This window comes from Gossypium hirsutum, chromosome A10 (genome assembly GCF_007990345.1).
Source record: "Gossypium hirsutum isolate 1008001.06 chromosome A10, Gossypium_hirsutum_v2.1, whole genome shotgun sequence".
Lineage (NCBI taxonomy): Eukaryota > Viridiplantae > Streptophyta > Magnoliopsida > Malvales > Malvaceae > Gossypium > Gossypium hirsutum.
The window spans coordinates 95,582,222-95,602,464 of NC_053433.1; the positions used below are offsets into that span (position 1 = coordinate 95,582,222).

The 20,243-nt window shown below is 30.8% G+C and overlaps 1 protein-coding gene across 1 annotated transcript; it reads right to left on the bottom strand.

Annotated features, from left to right (window-relative positions):
- Positions 1–10,403: 10,403 nt before the first annotated feature.
- LOC107895980 (nuclear transcription factor Y subunit B-5) lies at positions 10,404–11,653 on the bottom strand. Its single transcript, XM_016821157.2, has 2 exons — positions 11,127–11,653; positions 10,404–10,938 (listed from the first exon to the last, which is right to left on the bottom strand). Exon 1 carries the CDS (start codon positions 11,555–11,557, stop codon positions 11,156–11,158), a length of 402 nt encoding a protein of 133 aa, XP_016676646.1. The 5' UTR covers positions 11,558–11,653; the 3' UTR covers positions 10,404–10,938; positions 11,127–11,155.
- Positions 11,654–20,243: the final 8,590 nt, after the last annotated feature.

Consider the following 20,243-nt stretch of genomic DNA (forward strand, 5'->3'; position numbering starts at 1 on the left):
GGTTGTTTTAGCCGGTGGAAAATATTTTAATAAGAAATTTTCGGTGATTTGTTCCTAAGTAGTGATTGACCCTCGTGGTAATGAGTTCAACCATTATTTAGCCTTATTCCTTAATGAAAAGGGAAACAACGGAAGGCGAATAGCATCATTAGAAATGCCATTAATTTTAAAGGTATCGCAAAATTCTAGGAAATTGCCAAATGAGCGTTGGGATCCTCGTCCTACAAACCATCAAACTGAACATACTGTTGTATCATTTGAATTGTGTTAGGTTTCAGTTCAAAATTATTTGCAGCAATAGCAGGTCTAACTATACTTGACTCAGTTCCTATTAAATTAGGTTTAGCATAATCATACATAGTGCGCGGAGTAGGATTTTGAGCAATTGCAGGAGGTAGCGGATTTTCTTGGTTTTCAGCCATCTCCTCGGTTGTGGTTTGAATATTATCCTCTTGCTCCTTCTCTGTGTATCTTAAGCTTCGCCTTATTTCTCTTTGGTTTCTGTGAACTGTGCGATCGATCTCACTGTCAAAAAGTAATGGTCCTGGCAGGTTTCTTCTAGTCATAAACCATAAGAACCTGCCAAAAAAAGGGAAAAAGAAGAATTAGTAATAAAAATTAGAATAAAATTTAAATTGCAGTAAAAGTAAATGGCTAAAATAATAAAAATCAATTGTTCCTAATATCTTAGTTCCCCAAAAACGGCGCCAAAAACTTGATACGTGATGATATTCGTAACAGGTTTTAAATATTTATAATGAATCATTCTTGAAACTAACTATTATCATGATGAAGGCAAGTGTACCTATCAAACACTAGTATAGTTTTAACAAGACCGGATTGTTGAACCCAAAGGAGCTAAAAGTACTAGTAATGATTGTCTTTTTATTATCTAGCCTAAGAATAATGGTGTTTGTTTTAACTAACTAATTAACTAAACTAGGAATTCACAGAAAATAGAATTGGTGAATTACTTTTGGAAAAAACGATTGAATTAAGACAATACCTAAGGAAAAATACACCTAGACTTCACTTGTTATTTGACTCTGAATCAAACGATTTATTTATTTAACTTGATCTGTAGAAATCCCTAAGTTATATTATTATCCCTCTCGAGACTAACAACGTCTAACCCTAGCTTGAATAATTGAAATCTCTTTCTAATTAACTCCCTAGGGTTGATTAACTCGATCTATGGATCCCCTTATTAGGTTTCACCCTAATCCGGCAAAATCTTGTTACCCTATCTCTAGGCGTGCAATCAACTCCGCTTAATTATGACAAATGTACTCTTAGACAGGTCTATTCCTCCTCTGAATAAGAGCTTAACTTGAATCAATATCCTAGAATATCAAGACAAGAATTAAGAACACATAATTAAGAACAAGTCAAATATTTATCATACAATTCAGATAATAATAACAAGATCTGTCTTAGGTTTCATTCCCCTTAGGTATTTAGGGATTTTAGTTCATAAAAAAAGTAAACATCTCAGAAGAATAATGAATACAAACATAAAGAAAAACCCAAAACTCCTGAAGGGAAATTGAGGGGAGATCTTCAGTTTGATGATGAATCCGGCTTCTGAGATAGATCAATCAGCTTTCCTTGAGCAGTTCCCTACTTCTTTCCCTCTGTCCCCCTTCTTCTCCTCTTCTAGGGTGTATTTATAAGCTTTGGAATGCCTAAAAGCCCTCAAAATTGGCCTTTTCCGAATTGGACTAAACTTGGGCTCGGCAAGGACATGCCCGTGTGCGATTGCTTAAGGCCGTGGTCAAGGCTGTTTAATGGGCACGGGCGTGTGATCTACCCGTGTGAGTCGTGCTTCGATTCTGCCAAATTGACACGGCTGTTTGGTCTGCCCGTGTGAGGAAGTCCAGGCTGTGTTGATTTTGTACGTTAGCTTATTTTTTCCGTTTTGGCCCGCTTCTCGTTCCTTTCACTCTCCTATGCTCACATAAGTTTAAAACATGAAATTAAGGCATTAGGAGCATCGAATACACCAAATCTAAGGAAAAATCATCCATAAAATGTGCTAAGCATGGGATAGAAATATGTATAAATTACGGTTTATCAGGCATAAGTCAATATACCCTATAGGTTTGACACGGCCTAGTACACGGCCTGGAACAAGGCATGTATGGCCATTTTTAGGGCACACGGGTGTGTGTGTTGCTGTGTGACCCAAGTCAGAGAGTTACACGGGATCGAACTCGAGCTGGGACATGGCCATGTGCTTGCATTTTGAATGTCCCCACGGTCTTTGACACGAGCGTGTCTGGTGGCCGTGTGAGACACACGACCTAGCCACACAGGCATGTGTCCCCTATTTTGGGAAAATTTTTCAAAGTTTTGTGGAAGTTTCTTGAGTTATCGATTTAGCCCCAAATCACTCTCAAAACATGTTTAAGGCCTCGTAGGCTATTATAAGGGACAAATTGATTGAACTTGAATGATGATTGTATGAAATGATTGAATGCATGAGAAAAGTACATTTATATGTGTTGTAAGTCCGGTAATGCTTCGTAACCCTATTTCGGCATTGAATACAGGTGAAGGGTGTTACATAATTACTTGTGCACATTGGGATTCAAATTTGTGTCGTCCGTGGTAGTTCGCATCCACATGTCTTATACAATACATATGGTATGTGTAGTCCCAAAGGCTTCCCTATCATTCAATTGCAACCAATATTCTGGTTCCTCTGTCAGGGATAATGCATATATTGGGTTGGGAGACAACATGCCTTCTCAAGTTAGATATGAAATAATCTCAATTGTATGTTTTTTCTCCTAGCGTTATTGCAAAGACTATTGGTAGGATTTATTTATTACTATTTAGTGCCAGAACCAAGAATAACCGATGTTGATATCTTCTGTACAAGAAGGTGTCATTGATTTGTACCAATGGCTTACAGTACCGAAATGTTTCTCGACACTAGTCAAAAGTCAAGAAGAAACAACGGAACACTCGGCATCCGTGGACCAAATGATCATTGTAGTACGCAGGCTCTGTTTGTAGTTCAGTTATGTAACTAGGTACGTACCGATGTAGTACTTCAAATCACTGCCACAAATCATTGTACGACAATTCCCACCTATTATGCATCTTTTCCAAGGCCTTTTATTTTGTGACCCACACCTTAAGATATGATGGCGTGTGATTGTACTAGCTATGAATATTTGCAATTAAAATTGGCACGAAAATCCTAGGACTTGTATTCATCATAGCTAAAATTATGTTCACGGTCATCTCCTAATCCAATTTCAAGTGATCTTGTGTAATACTTGTAGTAACATAAGTACGTTAAAAATAGGAATTCAATACCACAAATATCACATGGTCTTGACTCAATACTCGTGACAACATACGTATGTAGAATAGTATATTTCTTTATGATCCACAACCCCAGTTTTTTCTTCACAAAAGTCATGATTTTCCATGGAAATCTGTTGTCTTGAAGTGTACATTTAGCCTTGAATTTCTCTGATTGAGATTTAACAACGTAGATTTTTACCCTGTTCTTTATGTCGTATCACTTCACTGCTATGACAAAAGCATCTTTAGAGGAAAACTTCTTCCTCATTTTTAAATCACTGACATCCAATGAAGAACTCACATGGTATGCCCTTCTGTGCTAGACTTTAGGAAACTCCAACCTACCTTCTACTAAGAGGTCCACATTATGCATGTGGGTCAGAGGTGAGTATGCCCTAAATCACAGATCTTCTTCAGAAGCTTCGTCTAAACATTCACCATCTGAACCTCCATCTTTTGATTCAATTAGAATTTAGGATGGTTCAGAAAATAATACAGTTTCTGAACCATTTAGCTCGAGCTCTCGGATTGGATAGTCATCGAATTTAGTGCCCTCTTCAATCTTAGCCCCTAACATGTCCAGGGTTAGATGTCCCTTCGCTGGTGGAGGTTGTAGGGAATGCATCATCCTTTATCGTATAGTTGTCAGTAAAACCAAAATCACCTATGGATTTCCTACCGATACAACTTGATTCCTTACCCCTATAAGTGTTCCCAGCGTAGAACATCAACCTCTTATAGTTAAAATCAAAACCACTGACAGAGTATCACGTCGGGGTGTCGAATTCTTAGTTATTGCGAAACCCTGTCTACTAGATGTTCTGGCTGTCGCGGTTTAAATATAGGGTTGAAATCGATGAATGTCTTCCCATTGATGATTCTGGGATATCATTGGGGTGTTCTTAGTTTGGTTAAAACTGAATTAATTTATCAAATGATCTAATTCGGTTAATCGGTCAATGGTCAAATATTCTTCAATCGAAGGTCAGTTAATTTTTTAAATTTTTATTATCATTTAATTCGATTCGAAATCGGGTAATTAATTGAATTAACCAATTAACCAAAGACTTTTTGTTTGGTTGTTAACTTTAAAGATTTATGTAGTATTTCTAATGTCTTATTTGTTGTTTTCACCTCTATTTAAAGTTTTTTGAACTATTCAAAACAAGAAAGTAAACATTAGCGATGTAATTATTAGATGTTTATACTTATTTTAATCAAAAGATAGAAAACATATAAATTTTGATTAATTCAGTTAATATACCGAATTAACTGAGATATTTTGGTTCAGTTAATGTATTTGAAAAAACTTCAGTTCGATTAACAGTTAAAGATTTTTACATTTTAGGTAATTCGATTAATGGTAAATCGGTTCAGGTATTAACCGAACCGACATTTGAACACCCCTAAATATCATAATAGGAGCTTTCTAACAAAGCCGTGAAATCACCGCACAACCATGTCATTGGACTCTCAACTTCCTCTTCTGTTCCAAACACTCAAACTGGAACAAATGCTGGCCTCCAACCGTATTCATCTATGTTGGCAAACTCCGCATATACCTTGAGTATTGGTGATCCAGTAGCAATATGTTTCTGAACCATTGCCTCCATTGCCCTTATGCCTTTGAGATCAAAAGCCTCATATTTGATGGGATCCACTGACGTTAAATATCTATATTTAAATGATGATACTCTCATCTGGGTTGATCCGCTGACTTTTTGTCTAATTCTTCCATAGAGCTCCAACAACTATATGCTCGGGTTGAAATCCAACCATGTTGTATATTCCGATGAAAAAATGACCCTAATGTCGGTGTCACAGATTGCACCATCATAATAAACAACAACATTAACTCGTCCATTCATTTCAACGAAATAATTTATTCCATATGTCTAAAACAAAAACATTATGCAGAAAAATAGAGTTTTAATTGTCTATTAACAATAAAAATTGAAACTTACTTGATGCAATTACTTTTTTGCTTGAAATTATACCTTCCGAAATGTCTTGCGAATTTCATCTTTGTATGATTCAGTATGCTTGAAATTGTCTTTTCCTTATGGCGTCTCCAAATTGAAAACAATCGATTTATACAGTTGAAGTTGAATCAAAATTATGCAAAAATGCGTAAAAACCTGCCTAAGTTGAAATTATTATCTCGGGAATCTTGGGATATATGACTAATTTTGCAGGGATTGATAATGGGAAAGTGAAAATGCTCCCAAGAGGGCGTGTTTTCAGTGGCATGTAAGAAATATGCACTGAAAGCGTGCCCAATTGAACGCATTATCAACTGACATGGCATTGAAAGCACACCCTCCTCGAAGCATTTTCACTCTCCCATTGTCAACCCCCTACAAAATTACCTCTTACCCCGAAATTGGTCAGATATCTCGGGATAATATTTTTAAAAATATGCATTTTTAGTAGATTTACTCATTTCTTTAGGGGTGAGCAAAACTCGATTTGATTCGAAAAAACTCAAATTTCAAGTTAATCGAATCGATTTATTCAAATTAATTTGAATAAGTAATTAGAGTTTCGAGTTTGATTTGAGTTGAGTTAAATTTTACAATTTGAATAACATATTAGTGTAAATACCCTTTGGGTCAATTTTGGAAATGAACAAATTGATATCTCTCAACAAAAATTTTTAAAAAAATTTACACAAGTAATTTTAATATTTTCAAAATAATTTTAAATTTCAAAATATTTATAAAATTTCAAAATTTATATTTTTAAAAAATATAAAAATTATAAAAAAAATCCTAAAGAATATATAAAAAAGTTAAAAATTAAAACCGTAAAAAAACCTTAAACAAAACCTTAAAACTCTAAACCGATCAGGAAGAGAAAATAAATAAAACGTGTCCAGTTGGACGCACTTGCTAACCGAGCAAAAAAAACAATTTCCTACAAAATCCGTTGAAGGATGCCTTTTCACACACTCTCCCCAAAATTGAACTACTCAAATAAATTTCAAAAAAATTGACCTAACCTTTTATTCTTCCATTATTCTTCCATATGATCCCCCATTTATTCTTCCATTATCTTATTTTCAATGCTCTCCTCCCTTGCCAAATGCCTTTCCATCTTTCTCATCTCTCAATTTTTTTTCTCAATCATCTGATTTCATTAATGGTGTAGAGTCAGGTTCTAGAAAAGCTTGTACTCACTTTACATTTTCATCCTCTATTTTTTTTATCCATTTCTCTTCTCTCTAGCATGTTCCTATTCATGTTCCCCTTCCCATTCTCTCTCCATCTTCCTCATCTCTCTAGTTTCTTTTTTTTTTTTTTGCTCAATCATCAAACTTCATTAATGAAGTATAGTCATTCAAAGGTTTTAAAAAAGCCTGTTCTCACTTGCCATTTTGATCCTCCATTTTTTCTCCATTTCTCTTTGCTCTAGCTTGTTCCTATTCTCATTCTCTCTCCATCTTCCTAATATTTTTATTATTCTTCATTCAAGAACCCAAAAAAGCCAATTTTGAGAACAACTACATGCACCATCGATCACCGCTACATGCACTGCTCATCGCTTCATCAATTTATCTCTGACTCCATATTTTCTTTTCTTTTTTTATTAAAAAAACTCATGATTTCCTCATTTTAGATTTGCAAGCTCAACATCTACTTCCTATATTTCTTGAAGATGAGAGAATTTTTTTTTGTATAATTTTAAAAAAAAAACTAAAAATTGTTAATTTTGACTTTAATTTGTGATTCACTGGTTGGGGTAGAAATAACGGTTGTATAAAAGGAATTTTGGGAAAAACATTTTTGATCTGTATAGTGGGAGTTTAAATAGTTGTTCTGAGCCCTTACCACTGAATCCTTATTACAAAACTTGAGAGAATAGAGGTGCGTTAAAATTTTGCAGAATCACTTAAATAGTGAACCAAATAAGTGAATTACTGTAGCGCGCGAAGAAAGCATGTAAATGTACAGTAAAAAACTGCGTACAAAGCCAGGGGGCTGGCATGGGCCCCGGCCCCTCCTAAAATGTAAAATTGCATTTTAGGCCCTTAAAACTTTTTAAAAATTTTAAATTTGTAAAGGTAAAATTGCACTTTGATCCCCCTAAAATTTTAAAAATTTGATTTAATCATTTACAAAATATAAATATATAAATTATAGAAAATTAAAATTTCATCCGATCCCTCTTAAAAAAATTTTCTGGCTTCGCCCCTGTACAAAGCATCGATGCATTTGGACAGGTAGATGTTAAAGCACATGAAAACACATTGCTAGGCTCCAGCACATAATTTCCTGCTTTCTTTGTGGCTTTTCTTATCCCAACTCAACTGATCCAATCCATTTAGCTAAGCCTTTTTAACAAAATTTAGTTAGCTGGATGACTTGAACATTTGGTAGAATAAAATATTGCCACATGTATTAAAAGGATACAACAATTGAATTGAATAAATTAAAGTAATCATAAATTTTCATAGCAAACCTATTTTTACGTGGTTGATCTGTCAAAATTGATTGCCGTTTGTGATCCATCATCACATTCTTAGCCATCCTAAATTATGGATTTTGGGGGGGCAAACGTCAAGTTTATAATTGTATTTTGATATTGATGTTTACAACTAATACGCTAAGCTGTATAGATAATAATGGTCAAGTAATAAATATAATAATAACTGCAATTTTATAGCGTGCTTTTATTTTCTTTTGCTAATTTTTGTTTTTTCATTTTGAATTACTTTCTTCCTTTCTTTTCTTTTTTAAAATTTTATGTGGATTTAAACCCAAAAAAAATCATCTAAAATTATACAAATTATAAGAGTCATGTGATACTAGATGCAGTTATAGACAGATAACATCTAAAAACACCATTACTCCAATTCAGTAAATTCGAATCAATAAAATTAATTAATTTATTACAAAAAAAAATTAATGACTAGTATTTAAAAAATGATCCACAACAGAAGCACCATGTTCGAGATGCATCAGTGATTGGTCTCACAAACATGCAAAATCAAAATAACTACAACATCAATTATTAAAGATAATCAGAATATAATCAAGGACTCAACTGAACAAATGGGAAGTATGAGGGATCAAATGTAATAAATTATGCAGCACGCACGGACTAAATCAAACAAAGCATAACTTACATAGTTAACTCGGGACTAAATCAAAAACTAAAAAAGGACACAAATTAACATACGTTAATCTTGAAGAGTTTTTTGTTTCAATGATTTTTTTTTTTTAATCTTGAAGAGTTTCAGAAAAAATCCCCTCTGTGGAGTTTTGGCATGTTTATTATTCAGTCCACCAATGATTTATTTACTGACTTTGTCATTTATTCAAGTTAATATTTTTATGTGCTTTAACTTTCTTTTAAAATGTATTAATATTAATTCTCATTCTTATTTTAATTGTATTTTAAGTTTTAATTAAAATTTAATTTACTTACAATGTTTTACAGCTTTTGAATACCATTTCTATGTATATCGCATAATTTCAAACTTATTTATATTTATAAATTTGTCTCAATGAAAAAATATTTTTCAAAATAATAAGTTAAAAATTTTATATAAACAATATTCTAAGCATTATAAAAATAAGTATTTCTTTATATTAAATTAAAGTAGTTTTATATTTCATTAAATAAAAAATTTAAAAAGATAAATTTTAATATTTCTTTATAAAAAATACAAAAATAATATATTTTGTTTAATTACACATAAGGACCGAAAAAAAAACTAGTGTATATAGAGAGAGAATTGGGAGGGGGAGCACAATGTTGCTTTACTTTCATGAGTTGTTTTTTCCTTCGTATCCGACGCGTATTTAAACGTGAGAATAAAATATATAACTCTTAGAAAATTCATGCAAAAACTTCAAAATAGAACAAAGAATATATGCCATCCCTATGCTACTGGCTATTTGATGATGGCATGATCATGGCCATAGTTAAAAAGAAAATACACTTTATTTTGGAGCTTTGGGATATTGTGGATTCTTGAATATTCAATGCAAATATTCTCCTCTTCCCAAGTCAGTGCTTCATAAAGTGCAGCAATGAAATGATTTGTGGATCTTTTCTAGTTTAATATATAATTTCCAATTTTTTTGTCTGTCTTCCAGTCTGTCAGTTTTGTATGGATGCATCTTTTTTAATGCTCCAATTGAAGCACATAATATTTGAAACACAATGGAACCCTAATCTCTTAAGTAATATTTACTTGATTTAAAATAAGTAATAAAAATTAAATTAAAGTAGAGTGAAATGGAGTAGAATAAAAATGGATGGTTGAATTTAAAATTTATAAATGTGAATTTTTAAAATTATACATTAATAGTAAAAGAAGGCGAATAGTATATTAAAACTTTTCAATTAAAAAACGATGATAGAATTAATAGTATCTATCTCGCCGGGTTCCATATTTAGCAATATGTATCTCACCCGTCCCACTAAGGCCAGTTTTTCATTGTTTTTGAAAAGTGCTTTTGAAAAGTGTTGTGGAAAAATGCTTTTGAGAAGTGCTTTGAAAAAATTTAAGTGTTTAATATTGCTGTTAAAAAGTGCTTTTGAAAAGTAAAATGTCCATTTTAGACATGATATTATAAAGTAACAAATATGTATTTAAATAATGTTCAAATTAGTTAATATTATGATATTTTAGTAAAAATATAAAAAATAATTTATTATAACTTATTGTTAATATTTTAATATATAATATTAATTTTAAATATTTCTAAGTAATTAATATTAATTATTTATTAAATTTAATTAGAATATATAAACTATATTTAAATATTTAAATATAATAATTAAATATTTGTAATTAGATATTGACACAATTGTATTATTTTAAAAAATATTTTTTATTTTTAATTAATGCTTTTAACACATTTGTAAAACTCATATTAAATAACCAAGAAAGAGAACACAAAATAATAGCATTAAACACATTTTAAGTCAAAAAGTAAGGTTAAAAATGTAAAATAACAGCCAAAAGTACTTTTTAGTTGAAAAAGCTAAAATTTACTGCTTTTTCATCTCTAAAAAAGCTCATCCCAAAAGTTAAAAAAATTACCCAATGATATGTATTTTTTATTACTTTTAAGAGAAAAGCACTTCTTTTAAAATAAATCATTCAAAAGCAGTGGATAACACACTCTAAATCCCTATCAGTAATCATCAAATGCTAGCCGCTAAATTGTGGCCTGTCTCCGTAACTTTCCATCATGGCTTAAAAGGAACCCTAGCCCTAGATATACTTTAACCAAAGTCAACCTCTACTAAAAAGTGGTAGATCATTACTAGGAATAAAAATGGAAATTTCCAGAAACATGGTGATATATTGGCTACTTTACCAGGAGCCCGTCTCCAGATAATTGGGGGAAAGTGGCTAAATTGTTAAGATGAACCCAAATTTAATATATATACACATATATAATATAGACTGTTACAAATACTGGAACTATTACAAGTTAACTAACCTGTTAGCTTCAATTCCTTGTTGCAAACAGAGTTGAAACAATGAAATTACCCTTTTTATCACCGAGGCTGGATCTTGAATCAGATTTCAAACATACAAGTACACAAGATGATCTCCAATTCCCCAAAGCTAAGATTGATTTCTTAGGGTTTCAAAAACTACAAAACCAAAAAGAAAAATTGCATAAAGTTTCCATACATGAAATAAAAGCAAACAGCCTTGCTTGTCATCTATATCTATGATTTATCTAACAAAAACACATGAAATCAAGTAAAAAATAGGACCCAATCTTTGTTGATTAATTAGTGTAATTAACAAGGTTAAAAGCTACATATATATATATAACCTCAATCAAATGGCCCCAGATTGGAGTTTCTACTGCTTCCAATCATGCCTGCCTTCATCACTGTCGTTATTAACCTTGTCTTGATTTGCTGCTTTGTTATCTCCTTCTACCTCTCTGTACTTGTTCAAGTATCTTCTCAATGGCGCTGCATAATCGTCGAAACCGAGAGTAGCCAAGGCCCAACAAATATCTTCTCCATTAATAGTCTTTCGCCTTTCCTTTCTGCACTTATCGGATGCTTCACTTGTGACGAAGCTAATGAACTCCGAAACACATTCTTGCATAGTTTCTTTGGCTTCCTTTGAGATCTTTGCATTCGGAGGTAGCATTTGCTTCATTATCCGGCCGACGTTAGCAATCGGAAGTAACCGATCTTGCTCCCTGAAACCATCATCGTCGTTTGAGCAGCTCGCCCCGACGTTTTCGGCCATTTTAGATATCCTGTTGAAACCTATACCTGTTGCTTAAAAGGTCAAAAGGTTAGTTCTGCAATCTATGTCAAGTTTATAGAAAAAAAACTTATGATTACACAAATACTATATACATACCTATATACATATATACATACACTTAGACTTGTGTCTTTTTCGAGATCGATGTGACATGTGCTGAGGCCTATCAAATGGTGGGGCGCCATGTCTACCAGCCCAACCTTTTGGAGTACATGATTCGATGGTGATTTGACCAAGTTCATCAGTGTTGGCACCCACGCATATATATATGTGTGTGTCTTAGGTTAGGCTTCATCGGCATGCAATATTAATATTGGATGTTGAGAGGGCCAATTGATCAATTTAATTTTAAATAAATAAGTAAAGCTTTGATTGCTTTAATGCTCAACCAATGGGTTAAGAGTAAGAATATGGTTTTCAAAGGTGGAGGAGATTAAACGAATTGCATATAAGGTTTTCAGAGTGGATATTCTACCCAACTGTTCATTACAAAATCATAGTTATGACAAAAGGTTATTAAAATGCGTCACCCAACAGGACACCATAGCTATGGAATAAGTGTTTGTTTTGTTACTTGATTTGTCTGAAGTTGAAACTGGTTAAAAGTGCAGTGAAATAGCTTACTTTTTAACCCATTAATTCATACAATCACATTCCAAAGGTGACATAACATCCAAATTTATATACACATAAATTAAAGTATGATCATATTAATGACTACCTACAAGGAAAAGGATATATATAAATTCAAAAGAGTTGGCCCTTTGTACATTCCGTACAATTCTAATTATTACAAAGATGTTGAGAGAATTATAAATTGGGTGGAGGTACATATATTTTATTGAAAAGAATATTAATTGGAACATGAATCATGATTTGGGGAATGACCTGTTAGTGTTAGTGACATGAAAAGTAGCTTTTTTTCCATCCCAAATAACCTATAAAATAGAACTGTTTTTTTACATTGTTATCAGAATGATTAGATGATGAAACTGATATACACATAAATTATTATATATAGAGATTTAAAGATAGTTGTGGATAAGTGCCATTTCCTTCGGTTTTTAAGACTTATCTTAATGTTTATAATCTTACAGTCAAATTATTTTGGATTGTATTTTAAAGGTTAGATCAATGTAACACCCCTAACCCGTATTCGCTGCCAAAACAGGGTTTCGGAGCATTACTACCATTTACAGATCACTAAAAAAATTTAAATACTTACCGATTCAATGCATCATATAAATAAATATATTACCATTCAATCAACAGTTTGACACTTGTATAAGCATCAAACATCAACATTGTTAGTATACTTGCACATATCTCATATAAATTCAACATTGATATATCTATTTTCTCGACATATCGCACTTGAGTTTAATAATAGTCTCAACTTACATAATTTCCTTGTATCAACATATCAAAGATAATCATATATGTACATGTCATGAAACATATCATGCTCTTACCGTTTCTTCATAAGCATATATCATTCATTTCATTATATCGATATTTCATGCTCCATCATTTCCATATATTTTATGTATATTTATTCCGGTAATAGCTTATATCAAACTTAACATAAATTATATTCCATGTACTTATACTTATTTCATTTATCTATCTTCATAATTATTTCATATAACCATTCGTCATCTGATACATATTACCTGAATATCAATTGTTCAACAGATGTTAGAGCGTCTCCCATCCACGGTCTTATTTATCTTTGACATGATGCCATAATGTCTTTCAACTATGGTCTTACTCATTTTCTGTCATGTTGCCATGGTATCTTTCAACCATAGTCTTGTTCATTTCATATCACGTTGCCATGGTATCTTTCAACCATGGTCTTACACATTTCATATCAGGCTGCCATGGTATCTTTCAACCATGGTCTTACACATTTCATATCAGAGAGCATACTCCCGCGAACCTCATCCTTACAGTGGGATTACCAGTCCAGGCTAAATCCCCTGTAATATAAACTCATAGAGTATTGTCGGGATTACCAGTCCAGGCTAAATTCCCTGCAACCACAATTACTCTAATGAGTTTGGATCTGAATTACCAGTCCAGGCTAAATTCAGACCCTAATTCGGATTACCCGTCCGGGCTAAATCCATTTTACACGTATTCTTCGGGAGGGCTATATCAGAATAGGATCACCCGTCCGGCTAGATCCTTTTTACCGTCAATTCCTTTTCAGAGATCCATCGAATTTTCCTTTCATTCAACTGGGATTTATTTTCAATTTATATCGAGTATTATCAATATTTCATCAAATATCATGAATTGAACATTCAAATCATATTTTCATCACATAACCACATATTTCAAGTATTTAAAATACAATTCAAGTTACACAAACTTACCTCATTGCTTGTTTGTGTTTATAATTTCATTAATCCGATATCTTTTCTTTTCCACGATCAAGTCTCATATTTGAGTCGTCCGGATCTTTATAAATAAATTTGATCATCATTTTCATTCATTTCATCTTCTAATGCATTTAATTAATGCTCTAGGAAAAATTACCATTTTGCCCCTAAACTTTTAATTAATAACGATTTCGTCCTTAGGGTCAGGAAAATAGAATTCTTGCAATTTAATCCTTATTTCCAGCTATTATTCTCATATATATTGATAACAGTCCATGAATTCTATAAAATATCAGAATTTTCCATAATTTCAACACTTTTCAATTTAATCCCTAAAACATGTTTTCCCCCGATCTTGAACTAAAATAATAATTTCATTCAATTTTGTAATTTAAAAAATAATCCATTTCATACAATTTGGTAATTTCTGACATTTTTACAAAATTACCCATAAAGTTTTACTTTTATTCAATTTAGTCCCTAAGCCTAAAATATGCAAATTATCCATGCTTAATGAATATTCATATATGTTTTCCTCCTCCTCCTCTCCATTCCACATCCTTGATGTATGTAGCACACTTGTAAGTAACATTATCTATTATCTCCTTGTACAGAATTCGAATGATGTTCATATTTGTTTCTGTTGAAAATAGACTCATTCAAGATAAAAATTAATTATCTCCTTGTACAGAATTCGAATGATGTTCATATTTGTTTCTGTTGAAAATAGACTCATTCAAGATTCTAAACATATAAATTTAAGGCCCTAATTATTTTTATCCAATTTTTTTATGATTTTACAAATTCAGAACAGGGGAACCCGAAATCATTCTGACCTTGTCTCACAAAATTCATCATATCTCATGATTTAGAATTCCATTGCTTACATAATTTCTTCTATAAGAAACTAGACTTAATAAGCTTTAATTTCATATTTTATTCATCCTATAATTAGATTTATATAATTTTTTGTGATTTTTCAAATTTAGACTACTGCTGCTGTCCATAACTGTTTTAGTGCAAGATATTAATTACCATGTTATAACACCCTTATTTTCTTTTTCTACACCATTTCTCATCACTTTCTCTTTTTTTCTCTTCACTAACATATCAAGAACATAGGACCTTATGTAAGAAAACTCTACTATAACATCATTTCCATGCTTTGTTAATAATAACAAACTTAAAAATATATTGAAATCTTGATGTACTTACCTTTTCTTATTGACTTCAATCTTTAACTTGATTTCTCTCTCTCCTCCGTCTTCGATTTCTTGAATCCAACTTGATATTCTTGCTCCCCATCATCTCCTTGCTATCTTTCTCTCTTGATGGCTATGGAAATTCTTTCAATTTTTAGGTGAAAATAATGAATTTTTGGTGGAAGGACTAGATTGTAAAGAAAGTAAACTTCTTTTCTTCTTCTTATCTTACGTTAGTTTGCATGGGAAAGGAAATGTATTGATAATTCTTCATCTTTCCTTCCTTTTATACTAAATAAATAATAATATAATAATAATAAACATCTCATAAAATATTAATAAAATAATATTTATCTAATTAATTAATTTAAAATATCATCAACATAATCATTACATTCTAGAATTCTCTCTCTTACTAATTGACCATTTTGCCCTTCATGATCTTTTAGAATTCCATCCTTGAGTCATCACTTAATTTGGTAAAATTGCGATTTAGTCCCTATAATTTTTTTACCTATTCAATTTGGTCCTAATTCATCAATTTTTCTTGGTTTCTAGATCATTCCACCCTTAAAATATTTTCACCATTAGTCCTTCAACTTTTTTATATTTACACTTCAACCCCTTAAATTTTGAGTATTTACTCTTGTGCAACAAGACTTTTCTCATCTTTGCAATTTAGTCCTTTCTTGAATTAATATATCATAATATACTTCTCAATATTGACATCACTCAAAAATTCCCTTTTTGTCACTTTATTTCCTTATTTTACTAAATCACGGATAATATTTTACTGTAAAAATTTTCGGGGTATTACAATCAAAGAGTGAATAGATTTCTTTATTAAAAAATTCATCTATTTTTACGGTTAAAATTTAATCTTCATACATAAACATGAGGTACATGTAGCCAAGCCAGGAGCAAAACTACCTTAACCATTGTGGGATCAATTTTTTTTAAAAAAAATATTTTAAAAGATGTTTTTTAATTTATAAAATTAGTAAATTGACCCACAACAAATTTTAAAAATTGATCCCACAAAAATATTATAAAAAAAACTTTAAAATTTTATTTTATAGGACAAAAAATTAATCTTTCTCCACTTACTAAAATCCAAAAATTCTTAATATTTTTCTTTCAATATTTATCACTTTTCTCACAAATTTTTTTTTTATTTTCACACGTACACTCCAAAATTTTTACAAGATATGCAAACTATAGTTGAGGTGCTTTCTTAGTCCCCCCTCCCTTAGGAGCAATTTTTTCATGTTTATAAGACATGGATCCTTGATGTGACGTGTTAAGGGCCAACTAGGTGTCACACATATGACACATTCCCCCCCTTTAGGCTCGACACATACCTTTAGACGTGTCTCTTTTAGTAAGAATGTATCACAACACCCGTGCTCCACCTCGCGAAGTGGTGAGGCCTTTTGGGATCAACTCGTATTAGGACCACCTCGCGAGGTATCGGTGGTGTGTGTGGTGCTCATGCGTGATCGCCTCTATACTTATTTGGTGAGGCAGCCTCACGAGGTGGTAAGTGGCTCGCAAGGTGGGTCACAAGCATTCCACCTTGCGAGATGGGTCGGGCTCCAGGGTTACAAGAATGGGTCGAATTTCAGGTTGTGAAGTATTATATAATAACTATATTTTAATACTTTTAAGTGGTCTCCCTAATTTGGCAACAACTCTTCTTTTCTTTACTAGATCTATTAATTAATATCTAGAAAATTAAGATTTTGATTTTACTATGATGGATCAAGATTTTTATGCAAAGTTTAATTTTAATTAATTAAATGATTTCAAGATATTGATTTTGTATGAGATTCCTAACATCTTGATTTGGTAATAACTTTTAGATTCGTACTAATACAATCCTTGAAGAAATTAAGATTGATCGTATTTATAACCTTGAATTTCATGAATAACATTTTTGTTTAGAAATTGTTGTTGCCAGTGTGAATTTCGTGTTTGTGTTAATCGTGTGTTTGACATAATGCATTCTCATGACACCAAAAAGCGTTAATGTACTTTTTTATTTTTGCAAAAAAAAACTACTAGTTATATGTTGGCTTCATGAATTTTTTTAATAAATAATGAATTTATTTTTGTGCTCTCAATTTATCTTATACTTCCTATAATTTATCATAGTAATTATATTTACTAAGTTTTTATTTGATAAATGAAAAAATTAAATTATGAAAAATTAAATATTAAATTTTTAGTATAGAATTTGGTAAATATAAATTTATATTATATAAATTTTTGGTATATTAGTAAAATTATTTGATAACAGTAAATATTAAGTTTTGAAAATTTTTTATTTCATATTTTTAAAAACATTGATAAGGAATGATAATTCAATGACTTCACCAATAAAAGTTATTGAAATTTATTTGATGTGTCTTTTCTTTCTGTCATTATTTTAATAAATCTTGTAATACTTTTACATTTAATTATATTATATATTGATTTATCAAGTATTAATATTATACATTAGTTTACATGATTTTTTAAAGGTTTTAATTATTTAAAATTTGACTCCACGTTCTAAATTTTCTGTTTATGCTATTGCACGTAACACGTCACTTATAATTGTTTAGTTATTCTATCAATCATGTCAGTTTTTAACATTATAAATGGATAATTTTTTTAATAAAATGATCAATTTGTTTTTTAATCTAACGTACAAGAACTAATTTAATCAATTTTTAAGTAAAAGAGATAAAATACAATTTAATTCTTAATATAAATTTATGGAGGAGATTTTTACTGAATTGTGTCTACATTTTGGTTGATGAGTACATGCATACATAGATATATAAATGATGAATGTGACGATTAACTATATGATCATCCTCAGCTTGTTCCCCTAACCCAACTAGTTCCCTTTGCTAGTTTTAAGTTCTTTAATTTGGTAAATTTTTAGTGGAAGGAAACAGAAGAAAAGACAAGTGTGGTTTCTTGATAAACTAGCTGCCATAAAGCCTTAAATTAAGACCCAAAAAGAAAAACAGAGAGAAGTGGACTGATTGTTGTTGTATATGATGATAAAAACAAAGGAATATATGCGTATCCACTTATTTCACAAATGGTCCCAACATCAAGATTCCTTAAAAACTGGTTCATCAAACAAACGTAATCTATATAATTCTATATAAAAAAGATGATCTCACTGAAATGTGGATACACCGCTTGTTTTCCCTTTTTTTTTTCTTTTACGTTATAGAAAATTAGTTAAATTTTAATTCTATTATATTTAAATTTGAAATCTAGTTATTATACTTTAATTTCTAACATAACTTAGTATTTTATATTTTTATAATGTTATTAATTAGTTCAAATAGTTAATATTGTTAATTTTTCGATTGAAATATTACTTGGTTATAAATAATTTGAAAGCAGATCTTAAATTCAAGAAGTAGAGGAATTAAGTTTTTGAAAATAAAAGTAGAGAGATGAATTCTAAATGTACAAAGTATATAGAGACTAAGCTTAGTTTAAAAATACTGAGAAAAAAAGTACTTTTAGATAAAAGTTCAAATTTTTAGCTTATGAGAAAAAAAAACTTTTGGGCCAATTTTATTTACTTCAGAAAAACCATTTTTTTTCTCTAAAAGAAACAACTTTTTGAGAAATATTTTTATCCAAAAACAATTTTAAAAAACATTACATATCTGATTCCGGTTCCACCTTGTTTCTTTAATACAAATCAATTTGAATTTTAAAGGTTTGGCGCAATAGGATTTTCTGCTTCAACCAAAATAAAAAGTAAGATAAAGAATTAAGGTTTAATGTCTGTACACCCTATATTCCTAACACTTTTTAAGCTCCTTTGGTTTGGTTTAGGGTTTGGTAGTTTAACCAACCAATAACTTACGCTATTAATTTCAATTTTTTTTAAAAATAAATATATTGTTTTTCAATTGCATTTGTTGGTGTCCATGGTCTAATTTTATGTGTTTGCATATATTTTATTAATGGAAATCGTTAGTTAATTATTTGACGGTTAATTTTGTTGACATAATAGATAGAGACCATTAAAAATTATCACGTGATAATATGATGATGTGGTATTTTTTAAAAAAAATATTTCTTTTAAAAAATAATTAAAATGTGCATAGAGAATGAAACTGAATAAATGGTTGTCCAGATTCATTTTGGATAAGTACAAAATTAAAAGAGTTTAAAAAATTATTAAAAAAAAATTAAAAATTCTAAAAATATTTTTATTATTAATGATAGTATTTGATGCACTCTCAATTTCATGCACCATCAATGAATAATATTAAAACACCTCATTAATGTGTAAAATAAAAAGTAGCAAAAGATATAAATAAATATAAAAAAATTATTTAAACATAACTAAAAATTAATTTTAATTATTATTATTTTTTCTTTCTATGATTATCACAACAAAATAGAATATTGGCTGTTTAAGAGCTATAAGTTTGCCGGATTCATTTTCATCTCCACAGAAAAGAATAAATTTACTATTTATCCTTACATTGAAATTTTTATGAAGTCTTCGTTGCCATCTGATTTTTGTGATTCATTCTCACGAAATTTCTTAATATTATTTATCCATAAATGCATAGTAACGAAGTGTTGTTAAGCAAATAGAATTGCTTTGATAAACTTTTATGTGAATCGATAATATTTACAAACTTTTATTCCACTGGAATCTTGATTTGGAATCTTGATTTGTTATGTCATCATTTTCGGGTGAAGCAGTCACCATAGTTAATACGTTGTGTTTCATTTTCGGGTAAATGAAGTGTGTATGTTTATCAGCATCCCAATGATGATGAATCTTGTTGAGTTTCATCCTTTTCCAGCTGGAATATACATTCAGTCATGCTTTTTCTACACTGCTTTCTTGTTTACACATATTGAAAAGCTGGTATCCTAAATATTTACCCTCGACCATACGAAGCTCTTTGGTATCTTCGTGGACTGCTAAGCCAAACACAAGGGTTTCATCTGTGAACGTGCGGAGAAGGGGAAAGAGATATTGACTTTGTCGAAACCATTATCAGATCGAGTTTTGGAAAATGGGAATCGATTTTAAAA

What these genes read in the sequence shown, in the direction of transcription:
- LOC107895980 (XM_016821157.2), bottom strand. Translation starts at nt 11,557, where the DNA reads ATGGCCGAAAACGTCGGGGCGAGCTGCTCAAACGACGATGATGGTTTC.